Source organism: Syngnathoides biaculeatus, chromosome 2 (genome assembly GCF_019802595.1).
Source record: "Syngnathoides biaculeatus isolate LvHL_M chromosome 2, ASM1980259v1, whole genome shotgun sequence".
NCBI classification, from domain to species: Eukaryota; Metazoa; Chordata; class Actinopteri; order Syngnathiformes; family Syngnathidae; genus Syngnathoides; species Syngnathoides biaculeatus.
This window is the reverse complement of record NC_084641.1, coordinates 12,027,366-12,039,794: the sequence shown is the minus strand read 5'-3', so window position 1 is coordinate 12,039,794 and position 12,429 is coordinate 12,027,366. Positions and strand designations below refer to the sequence as shown.

The window sequence follows — 12,429 nt, the reverse complement described above, 5'->3', positions numbered from 1 at the left end:
CACACACACACACACCACACACACACACACACACACACACACACAAAAACAGGAAGTGACTGTGCAGAAGAGAAACTTTCGGTCAGAGCTACAGTAAAGCTATGAACAATGTTTCCCAGCCTGCAAGGTGAACATTAAACGAGCATGACCAAAAGTGATACCACAGTAAGGTGCCCCAAGGCAAACATACAAAAAGGGTATGCAAAACAACATTAAACTTCACACGTTATTCTAATGAGGCTCAAAGGTGACCCTAATTGGTAACAATAAATACTAATATAAACATAATAAACAATCATGAGGGCAAATAATCATTTATAACATAGTCAAGTTAGTTTTGCAAAATAGATGCAGGTGTAAATATCCTTGGTGATAAAGTTGAATTTTACTGAAAGTAATACAGATTCCAGCACACAAGCTACTCCTTAATGATGATAAACTATAGAAAATGCACAGATGGATTTACATATTGGGCCACAGCGGTATTATTCCCCATAAAGATTACAGTACAGTAAATAAAATAGTGTGGACGCAGGATCAATTACAGAGTTCAGTGGATAAAACACTACGATGAAAATTATTCGTAGCCCTCTAAGCACCTTCCTAATCTCAGTATTGAAATCTAAATGAAAACAGTTTGATTTTAGTTGAGGGTTTGCGATTACACTTACCGCAAAAGAGTGTCCTGGTATTTCAGATCAGACCTCCCAAAATCACAGCTATCAGTATTTTCAAAATGTGAAAAAAAGAAATACACTCTCCTTCAAGGGTATTACAACAATGAGTCCAATTACTTATCCCCAACCTCCCCCCCAAAAGTCAACTGTGAGACTAGATATTAATATTCACTTCTCTTCCCTTCTGCTTATCCTCATTTCTGAACTTATTTCCACATATTGGACATGTGGATCAGCCTCTTTAGGTTACTGATTTATTTATTTCAATTTTGTTGTTGTTGTTGTTGAGAGTGCATTTGCTGGTGCAGGTTTATGCATGCTCGATAGGGTTTAACTCTGGATCAATTGATTAGAATGTTGTGAAAGAATTCGTTCAGATCAGCAAATATATGCATGTTACTTTAGATGTCTTTTAACTTTTATTTGTAAACTGCTCCCAGGAATCAAATTGTGTTTTTCCTGTTATAGTCATGATCTAGCGCTTGAAATTGGTGGAAAAAAAAGGTCCAATCCTGCAGTTTCCACAAGACGCCGTGCCAAAATTATTTCAATTAATGGTTTGGTTTTATTCAAATATAAACACAAAAACCCACAAATACCACCAATGTTACAATCAGATTTTGATTATACACATTCTTGTGTGAGTAAACACAACAGATGTGTATGCTAAGGTGACGAAGTACTGTAAAATTTGTAATAAAAAGACCTTAATGCCATACGTTAAATACACGTGGGCATGTTTACGAGCATATACAGTGGTACAATAATTACACACTGCCAAAGAAATAAAAAGAGTCTTTCCTCAAATCGTGGCAAGCAGTGTTTAAACTGCAGAGTACCAGGTGTCTATTAGAAGTAAGGTGTTTATTTAGAGGAAGGTTTTATACAATGCATTATCATTAAGATGTATTTTCAGATTTCAGAAATAGATAGTGATATGTCAAATAATTAAGGTAAAAACCTACTTAATATTACGGTGAATATAGAAAAATAGTTCTATTTTGAAATAAATATGGAGTTTGCTACAAAAACAGCACATTTTGTCATGTTAAGACTGTATATATATATATATATATATATATATATATATATATACACACACGCACACACACATCTCTCTGTCTTTGGGCAGAGATGCAAGGGGGTGCAGAGGGAAGTGAGGTACCTGTACATTGACATCTTGACTACCTTGAACACTGCAAACTCCTAAGGTATTCATTTATTGGTTACTCATACATTGTTGTGTACGACACTCAGTTAATTGATGCGTGTCTCACAAAGTGGAGGCACCTATTTGAGGAAAAACGGTAACGTATTTGACATTCACATGGTTGTGGATGGCACTTTGACTATTTACCACATCTGTCTCACACTTCTGGGGTCTCGGGGTCAAATACAGCCTTGTTTGCATGGAGCTTGCACATTTCCCCTATGACTGCGTGGGTTTTCTCGAGGTACTCTCTTTTCATCACACATCTCAAAATGGTATATTAATAGAAGATTCTAAATTGTCCATAGCTGTAAATGTGCCTGAAATGTTGTCTATATGTGTCCTGCGATTGGCTAGCGACCATCCATTTTCTGTACCGCTTATTCTTACCAGGGTCGCGGGCGTGCCGGAGGCTCTCCCAGCTCTCTTCGGGCGAGAGGCGGGGTACACACTCCACTGATTACCAGCCAATTGACCCCTTCGTGGATGCTGCGCAATCCGAGTCACTGACCAATCAGAGGCCAGAGATCTGCATAATCTCGGACTCAAATCTCAGACAACGCAGGCTGGATGGTCCAGTATAGCTTCTGTTGGCGTTTTATCGCGTATTTGGGTTCTTTAACAATAGATATGGTTAAGAGGTGTAGTCACGGACTTTATAATAGTGACGACAGGTATCCTGAAAGGCTACTTGGTGGAGTTCAATTCGTACCCTTTCCAAAACCGAAGACCCAGTACGAAAAATGTCTTTGATGGAAAAAACTTTGAGGAAGACCGCATGATCAACTGAATCCATCAACCGGAACAGATATGTTTGCACGAAGGTAAGTCCTATATTTGATTTTCAATACATGTCTCACTTAAATGAATTAGCAGTTCTTCGCTGGCATAATGTAGCTACGTGTGAATGATTGACACACTTGATCTGTGTTGATCGATATTTTGCGATGATCTTGACTGCACAAACGTGTTGCTTTGTTCGCGGCTACGCGGCGAGGGTAAACTGGACTGTGTTAGCACAAAGGTATGCCCTATATTTGATTTTCAATACATATCTCATATAAATGAATTAGCAGTTCTTCGCTTGCATAATATAGCTACGCGTGAATGATTGTCACATTTGATCTGTGTTGAGCGATATTTTGCGATGATCTGACTGCACAAACGTGTGTCTGTTCGGCGGTGAGCTAGGCTAAACCAGACTAGCAGTCCTAAAAGCTTTCGACGTGCACCGAGACACCAAGACTGAAGGAAGGATGTTTGAGGACACAAAAGTAGTGATGGTCGTACTCGGTCGGGACTTGCGTAGGTTCGGCACTAATTCAAGAATAATTATTGAGGGGAGAGTGTGACGTTACACAAAGAAAACGAGAGAAACAACTCGTAAATCAAGCCTCGCCTTCTTTTCCTTCATACGGTGGTTCACAAACGGCTATACAGATTCATATACAGATTCTGCACACAAGTGTGATATGTAACATGAAAATAGGAAACTGTCAATGACGAATTCGTCTTTGGGTTATAATTTAATATATTATGTGGCTTCTTGGTCTTCCTCTGACTCTGGAAAGATCTCGAGCTAATATCAATGGTTTCTCCGTCGATATGCATGTAAATACCATTGAAATACCCCTCGCTGAAATACTTGAACCCTGCTGTCTGCTTTTCAACGATATTTCACTGTTAGCTAAGAATGCGAGTGAGAAATCAGCCGGTAAATCGGACAGTTTCGCTCTATTCCTTTCTTGCTGCGCCGATATTTTTCCCAATTGTTTGTTTGACGTCAGCGCACGTGGCGTGACGTCACTTCAGGAGGCATGGTTAAGTGCCCTGTACGGAGGGGTCAATTGCAGGGCACAAACCACTAACCACTAACCACCGTTCTGCCGTACAGTATGCAATCAGATTTTTTTTCCTGTATTTTTGCACTGGAAACTGTACATTTCTTGGCCTCTTGTCAATACAGAATGCAGTAGATTCTTGGAAGATGTACAGAGACATGTGTTTTTTGGATTATTGTTTTACATTTTTAATATGTATTTTCTGTGTTTTACTGGTCAAATATCTAGTAAAAAATAATGGATTTAAGACTTGGACGTGTTTAAACTATAGAGGCTACATTGTTTGTTAAATAAAGTATAGGTTAAAAATCCATAAGGAGTTAGTCAACAGATGCTGAGCTAACTGGGTTAAATAGGCATGTGTGTGTGGCTGTTTGGATGTGTGTATTTCCAGTGTATCATTATGAAACATGTAACTTACCTTTCTGCACAAACACTTAATTATAACTTAGCCAGCACATTTTTTCTCTATTTACATAAGAAACATGTCATATATAACGTTGATTCATGTGAGAATGTCTGTGTCTAAGTTTTGTCAGAATATTAACACTTTGAGAATGAGTTTGTGGTACAAACCCTGAGGTAAAAAATACTTTTTACTTCTTTTTGAAAATAATTCCCCTCTGTAAAATCTAGAGACTTGTGAGTGAGAGCGATAAGAGTACATTTGTCGTTTTAGATATTTTTAGCCTCCCATTAACTGGTTCTTACTTTCTGGATTTGAAGTAGTTGCCTGACAAAATTAACACAGATTTCAGCATATGGCAGATGGCTAATATCACATTGGAGTAAAAACAGGCAAACCACTTGCTTCTAGAGTTATTCACGTAAAAAGGTGTTATTGTCATAGTTTGGTTTAATATTGTCAGCCCAACAGGTGAGGGATTCAAAGTGCTCTCAAGTGAAAACTCCATGCAACAAACACTTAAGAACAGAACTGACAAAAAAACAAAAACAACAATAAAAAAATGACACCATTAATCCCTTCATTTAAAATCTTCTCAAATATAAATAACATTGAAGAGCGATTCCAGATGACAACATGAGTTGACCTCAAGCCGATATGCTGCATAGTGAGCGTTCACTCATAGCGGTTTGATGAATTCATACTCACAGTTGAAGTGCTCCCATCATGTGGTCAAACACATGAAACTCAGCTGAAGTGTTGACCAGGTCACCCCTATCACCCCCAACTTGTTTTGTGTCAAAGACAAGAGTGAAGAAAAAATTATTTATGATTATGAAGGTAAGAAAAAACACGTCTCCAAACTTTGAAATACAGGGAGGTCCCATTTCCTTGATCCATAAATGTACTGTAAATGCAGGTATTTTCCCCAGTGTAGTCTTTCCATCTGTGTTTGAGTCTGAGACAGACTCCTTATTATATTTTCCCTCACTGCGTATGTAAAGTAACAGAGGGAATAAAAGGAGCAGATTCAGAGTGACTGACTGCGAACTACTGACACATGGTAGCACAAGGCCAGAAAGCTGGTACCAAGCAGGTCTCCCAGAGCCGTCAGGTATGGGATGGAGAAGTTGTCAGGGTCCAGGGAACGTCGCCACATCATACGAACGATGAGGTCGGCAGCATAAAGTAAGATGGCCACCTACAACGAGGAGAACACTGAGGTAAACAAACAACAAACCATAAAAATACGGGTACAAAAGTCACGGCCACTGATAGGTAAACTCCACTGAGATAATTTTCCATTTCCGGCGCAAGTATCTGAACTGTAACATACGTAGCAGGATGGTGACTGCGTGTCAGAGTATTCGGCAATAATGGGAATCCGACACTTTCCCCATATTGAGTGACACAGTCCAGGAAGTATTGCATACAGCGAAAACTAAAAGTATGAAATGAAAAATATGTATACATTGTTTTAAAACAAAATATTCACTTTTGGACTTTTTGACTGTCAATTTCTCGTGGAAAATTGAAAGCAGCAAGGATACGCACTTTCTTGTCACGCTAAATGTTGGTACTGTCAAATTGTCATGCATCTATGTAATTATCTGATTTTGTAATGCTGTGTGAACGTCTAGACGGTTGTGGTAACATGCTACTTTGCTTTTGGATAGAAGAAAAAGGTGGATAAATTCATTATCTACAGTGACTGGAATTTAATGTGACCACGTAAAAAAATGAAAATGAGGAACGCTATGTGTTACTGTGATGGCCGAGCAGAGATTCAAACCCAGAACCTCTCAACTGTCTTATGCAAGACGCACAAACCATGTCTCACCGTGCCTTTCTAGTAGGCTATACCGCATTTTCACAGTGTGTACAATGGCTACGATGCTGTGTGACTTCACCTGGAGCAGAGCAGCACATAAATAGGAGGCAGCAAAGGCTAAAGTGATTGCTATCTCATCTCCCTGCAAGAGAGAGATTGCGTAGAGGAAGACCAGGTGACCGGGTGCGACCAGCATCAGCAGCACCCGTGCAGACTTGGAGTTCAAACCTGTGTGATTTGAAAGAGGAGACGCACTCACTGCACTGAACACGACTGGTTCTGCAACATGAACAAAATAGTTGCTTGCTTTGACCCCTCTGACAGGAATTTTCCGGTCCCCTTTTAATTAATTAATTTATTCACTTGCACCAAGTCTGACTCTTCTCCCGAGTCGATAAATATAACAACCAAAAGTCTACTTTTAAGATTTAAAAGAACAAACCCCAAACAAATTAGTAACAAGTAAAATAATAACACGGAAAAATAGAAATAAAAAACTCAAAATACATTTGGTGATCGTAATTGACCCAAAAAAAGGAAAATTTCTGTCCCTGAAGTCAATCAAGGGGAAAATGACGCTATCTGCTGTTCATGCTGTGCGAGTCTTGGCATCAGAGGAGGCAGTTTGATGTGATGCATGCACAGAGCTAAACGATTTTTTGATCATGTGATCAAATCTTTTCTGTTCTCTGTTCTTTTACAGCGAGCTGGTGTCAAATGATTAGGTCAAAGATAAAAGGATTTTTTTTTTTAAGCACATCATACAGTCAAACATGTTTCGCTCTATGTAGTCTGATTTTAACATTGCGATACTGACTTCTGAAATATTACATTTAAATTCACCAAATATAAGACTGATGATACAATCATCATAAAGATGACCGAATGGTGAGATGAACATTCCCAATATTGCTACTGTTAAATTTGGATTTTAACTGGGGCATCGTAGCTCAGATTAGATAGAGTGGTCGTCTCCCAACCCGATGGTTGCTGGTTTGTCTGTCAGCCCTTGTGAACCTGTCAAAGTGTCCTTGAGCGAGATTCTAAGCCCCGAGTTGCTCCTGATGCTGCGTCACCAGGAGGTGAATGAGGAGACCGTATTACAGTGCTTAGAGTACCTCGAAGCCAATTTACCAACTAGCATTTAACTGAGACATAATATTTAGGCTGTCCATCTCGTTATACACTATTAGTTTCCTCTGAGGAGTAATAACTTCCAGCTCAACTATTTTTTTTTCTTTTTCACACAGACATGTTTTTATACCCTTTCCCCTGGCTGAACTGCTTACTGCAGATAAAAGTGGTACACAAGAGAGACAGTGAATCAAAAGGCTATCGTCAGTAAACAGAAAATATTCAGCTGTAAAGGCACAAAAATGCCACTGAGGAGCTTTAGGTATTGTTGTTTCTAGAAAAAAACAAAACAAAACAGACAACTGCTCCCAAATGGCTTTTTGATATATTACGTTGATGGTGTTACCTGAGGAAAAGAACGTCATGCAGGGATTAGGCCAGTGCTGCCTCATCTTGTAGGGCAACACTCCCGGGATGCTCCAGAGGTGCAAGTAGGTCGACAGTCTGCTGGCCTGGATGGCTACTAAATTTCCTCCAACTCCTAATCCGGTCAAGAGTGACAGGCACCAGAATACACCAGAATAAAGCATTTTACATCACTAAATAACAGTTCGGGATAGTGGTGAAGCTTTTGCCAAACTGCACAAATGTACAATATATCAGAAAATCAGTGTACACTACTTGTTGTTTGATTTCATGATTTTTGTGTGTATTTGTAGCTGTTTTTGTTTTATTATATGATTTATTCATTGAGCGAAGTCTGCTAAACTGTTCTTTAGACAATGTGACAAAAAAAGCACAATAATGTTTATATGTGTTTTACTTGTTCTTCTTACATATCTTACCATTTATAACAGGTGTAAAAACAGCCATCCCCTCAAAATTGGAATTACTGACTGTCTTGTCCAGGATTACACCCCCAAAACTGGAAATAAATAGAATGTCAGGAAATTAAAAAAAACAACAAAAAAAAACAACATGAGATCACATCCAAAAATCTATTTTCGGAACAAGGAATCTCTAAAACATTATTTTTTTCTGGCCTACATAGGTATTCCTAAGCCTGCTTCAATGAACACCAAAGCTGCATTTTGCTTGGCCTGCCGGTACCCATCAGATCCCAACTCCCACTGGCCAAAAAGAACCAATAGGAATCTTTCTTCAGATTGTTGGAATCCCCTACCACCAGCATCCACCAACTTGTTTGAAGCTTGCAGACAACGCAGGCGCCGATCACCGTACAGCAACACCTCTGGTCAGCCACCTCAAGGCACGGAACACGGCCTGCTAGCATATAATGTCCCCTGCCTCCCTGGGACTTGGGCAAAGTTCTGCCGTAGGTTGGAGTTGAGTCTCCCTATAATGGGGGCACATAGAGACAGACAGGCACTCACAATCACACCTAGGGGCAATTTAGAGTATCCGATCAATGTTGCATGTTTTTGGGATGTGGGAGGAAACCAGAGTGCCTGGAGAAAACCCACGCAGGCACGGGGATACCATGCAAACTCCACACAGGGAGGGCTGGGATTGAACCTGGGACCTCAGAACTGTGAGGCCAGGTGAGCCACCGTGACGCCTGGACAGGAATCAAGGTATCCAAAAAGGTTGAGTACAAACAGCTATTAGGTGGATAGGCACAAACAACAGTCATGATTTGTCCCCCCCACACCGGAAAGCAGAGGGAGACTACACTCTCGGCTACTGGGTTGAACAGCAGCAGATGTGCACAAATGCCCAAACTTGCTCCATAGTGGAAGAGACTCCAACCCCTATGAAGAGATGTGGTACCAGATGCCATGCTGGGGGGTAGGTTTTCGACCTTGCACACCAGCTCGGAATCCTTTTCTGTTCGAGGCATGACATTCAATGACCCCAGAGCTAGCTTCTCTACCCAGGGGTTGGACTGCCAAAGTCCCCATCTTCACCTGCCATTCAGCTCTTATCAACCTGATATGATTTGTATGATCATGCATTGACAATAGTGTGCATTTGGGTTCTACTTACCTGCTAATACACATGGCGACTAAAACAGGCTGCCACCCTGAGCGGAGAACTTCCCTGCTCTGAGGGTTCTGTCGGGCCACCACAACCCAGATTGGGATCACAGCCAGGAAAACCAAACACACCAAGGGAGAAAGGTACCAAGTAGCTGTAGACCAAAGATAATGGGTGAATAAATACCAGAAACGTTATTTACTCAATATTTATAGATATTCTAAACACAAAATGTACACCTTGTAAAAATAGTAAAAGAAAAAGTGTTGAAAGTGATCATAAATATGCAGGGACTGGCCAGTCATTAGTCAGGCATGCTAAAATGTGACACAGAAACCATAGTAATAGCCATCCATCCAGCCATCTTCTTATCCGCTTATCTTCACAAGGGTCGCGGGAAGTGCTGGAGCCTATCTCAGGTGTCAACGGGCAGGAGGAGGGGTACACCCTGAACTGTTTGCCAGCCAATCGCAGGCCACATCGAGACAAACACCCACACTCACAATCACACTTAGGGGGAAATTTAGAGTGTCCAATTAATGTTGCATGTTTTTGGGATGTGGAAGGAAACCGAAGTTCCCGGAGAAAACCCACGCAGGCACGGGGAGAACATGCGAACTCCACACAGGCGGGTCCGGGATTGAACCCGCGACCACAGAACTGTGAGGCCAACGCTTTCCAGCCCCACAGTAATATGCAAATGTAAATTGAATTTTAACACCACATTGACCTCTAATTTTAGTATGCAGGTAATGCTGATATATTATATACATACAGTAGTGGAAATTAGAAGTGGAGTAATTTAAAACAAATTGACAGGTGGTTTGAATCTATATTTTTAAATTGAGTTAAAAATACATTTTTACAAAACAAATGCTCATGCTTAGTATTTTTATTTTGAGGGAAAAATTACATTGGAAAATTAAAATACTGTCAAGTAAATGACGTGCCATTAAACTTTGTGTGCATTACACACTCAGAGCCCCGCTAGAAGTACACACACCACAGTTTGGGAATAACTTGGACACATTATACAATCCAAAATCTACAGGTAGACTCCTTTAATCAGCTACTAATTATATGGGAGCAATATTTCCTTACCTATATGTTTATAGAGGGTACTGCTAACTCCAGCCAGCAGCGAAAGGGTGATCAAATCACCCAAACTGGCAGCGATAGGGGTGGCCACATTATCCGGGTTGATTCCTACCTTCCTGGACCCGACGATCACTCCAATCATCAACAAGCCTGTGTGGGGGGGTTAAGAAATGAGACAGAAACATAGTGTATATTATGGAAAAAACATCCCTATATTACTGATTGATTCAGACTCCTTCTTGGTGAGAAATACAATATGAATATCTTTCAGAAATTGCAAAGAGCAAGATTTGGACACATCAGATTGCCCAGTCCGTCTCGCTCTCTGGTCAGAAACTGTCCCCACTGACCAATACTGAGCATGTACTTTTACAACTACCTTTATCATCGTAATTTCTTCCCACTTAACTCAGCGACAAGATTTTCAGACCGACCTTATATATAGAATGTTTTTTTAAGTCTTCTTTAGTACAGCAAATATGTATTGGTAAATTGGATTAGGAGGAGTAATGAGTACTGTAATGAGATTAGGGTTAGCCATGTCTGATGACATAACTATATTATATAGTCAAAACGAATCTAAACAAATTATTTCATCCTGGTATCTTGGAATATGATGGGTGATGTGGAACAAAACAGTGGGCCCGTGGGTAACTGACCTAAAGAGAGAGCAGCTACAAATGCGGTGACGATGCTACTAGCGCACAGAACAGCTGCCTGGTTAAAGTCAACCCCCCCTCTGGAAATTGCTCCTAAACACACAGCTGCAACAGCCGCAAGGAACCCCACAACAGTGGCCTGAACCTGCGGAGAGTACACAATGACATGAAGATTAATAAGGACGGTTACAGTTAAAATACTAGCAATTTATCGGTTATTGGCTATTATCCCTGACACACTCACGGTACAGGGAATTGATTAAAAAACAAACTAGAAATTATTTCTGGGTTTAAATTTTACATGTCAAATGTTTATTGCATTTACTGTAAGTTGTCAAACTGATGAAAATCTAACATTTTGACATACCATTGCTCACTAACTTTAACCAATCAAGGCATACCTTACCTGTATTAGTGCAAGATTGGAGCACACCATGGCCCACTGTTTATTTGGGTCATCCATTTGTCCTGTATTGGCCTAAAGATGATGCAACACAATAAAATGACATTCAGATAGAATACATTGAATGAGCTACAGATATTGACAGACAAAAATACATAATAGCCTAATCACAATTAATACTTAAATGGTAAATATCGTCAAATAGATTCTTTGCATGCAGACCTTGCTTGCCTGACTAATTTGATAATACACTAAACAACAATACTGTGTGCAGTCAGTGGTGAGCCCATGAGGGCCTTCAGAGCCTCTGCTGCCCAGAGAAAACCCACACAGGCACCGAGAGAAAATCCAAACTCCACACAGGTGGGTCTGGGATTTGGACCCGCGTCCTCAGAACTATGAGGTTGACACTCTAATCAGTCACACCACCCAAGCGCTGTCTACCAAGTAAAACACACACACATGCACTGGCACAAACACACAGTATATTTTTCAAAATGGACTGTGATTGGTTCAGCTAAATAGCCCTCTGATTAGTAAAGACGAATTTGTGGATGAGAACTGCAGTGCTGCCAAAAGAAATTCTCTTCCAGAACTATTTGTCCTGGTCTGTCTGAATCACCACGTTTTCCAAATTTTGTCAAGAACATTTCGTTCCGACTGAAATAATCATTCATACTGTTCGCGACTTGTCTTCAATCTTTATCTTTTTAATGTTTTTATCACATCAACTTTGTCCTGGTGGACACAGTTACAGGCTGAATCAAAATGCCATTATGAGATTTCAATGTTCCACCATCTTTGCAAATTCCGTTTTCAACCCTGGTAAAAATCTTTGTGGTGGAGAGCCACACTCGCTGTCCTACTCAGAGCTCTGGTGCGGCCCTTCTCTTGCGGTCCGCTGCGGCCTTGTAGGCACTGCTCATGCGCAGCAGTGTCCTCCGAGCTGCTTCCCAGGTCCGTTTGCAGCGTCGCACCACGGCCAGGGCTGACGGGACCGCGGAGTCTGTGACCAGTGGAGGAAACAGGGACGGAGGGTAGCCATGCACGACATGGAGTGGAGCCATACCTGTTGAGGCGGAGGGTAGAGAATTGTGGGCATACTCCACCCACTTGATGTGCTGGCTCCACGTGCTCTGGTCCCTGGATGCCAGACATCGAAGACCGGTCTCTAATTCCTGGTTAATCCTCTCAGTCTGGCCATTAGACTCTGGGTGATGACCCGATGTCCG

General features: G+C 40.9%; 1 protein-coding gene across 5 annotated transcripts in view; it reads right to left on the bottom strand.

The window, feature by feature from the left end:
* Positions 1–21: 21 nt before the first annotated feature.
* Positions 22–12,429, bottom strand: part of LOC133508062 (solute carrier family 41 member 3) — a 31,813-nt gene continuing 19,405 nt past the window's right edge. For all 5 annotated transcript variants that reach the window (XM_061833785.1, XM_061833795.1, XM_061833778.1 and 2 more), the window contains 8 exons: positions 11,201–11,272; positions 10,795–10,939; positions 10,139–10,285; positions 9,047–9,191; positions 7,885–7,964; positions 7,446–7,580; positions 6,045–6,193; positions 22–5,335 (listed from right to left, as the gene is read on the bottom strand). In XM_061833785.1, the coding sequence (XP_061689769.1) occupies positions 5,165–5,335; positions 6,045–6,193; positions 7,446–7,580; positions 7,885–7,964; positions 9,047–9,191; positions 10,139–10,285; positions 10,795–10,939; positions 11,201–11,272 (1,044 nt within the window). In that variant the 3' untranslated portion in view covers positions 22–5,164. The remainder of the gene's footprint in view (positions 5,336–6,044; positions 6,194–7,445; positions 7,581–7,884; positions 7,965–9,046; positions 9,192–10,138; positions 10,286–10,794; positions 10,940–11,200; positions 11,273–12,429) is intronic.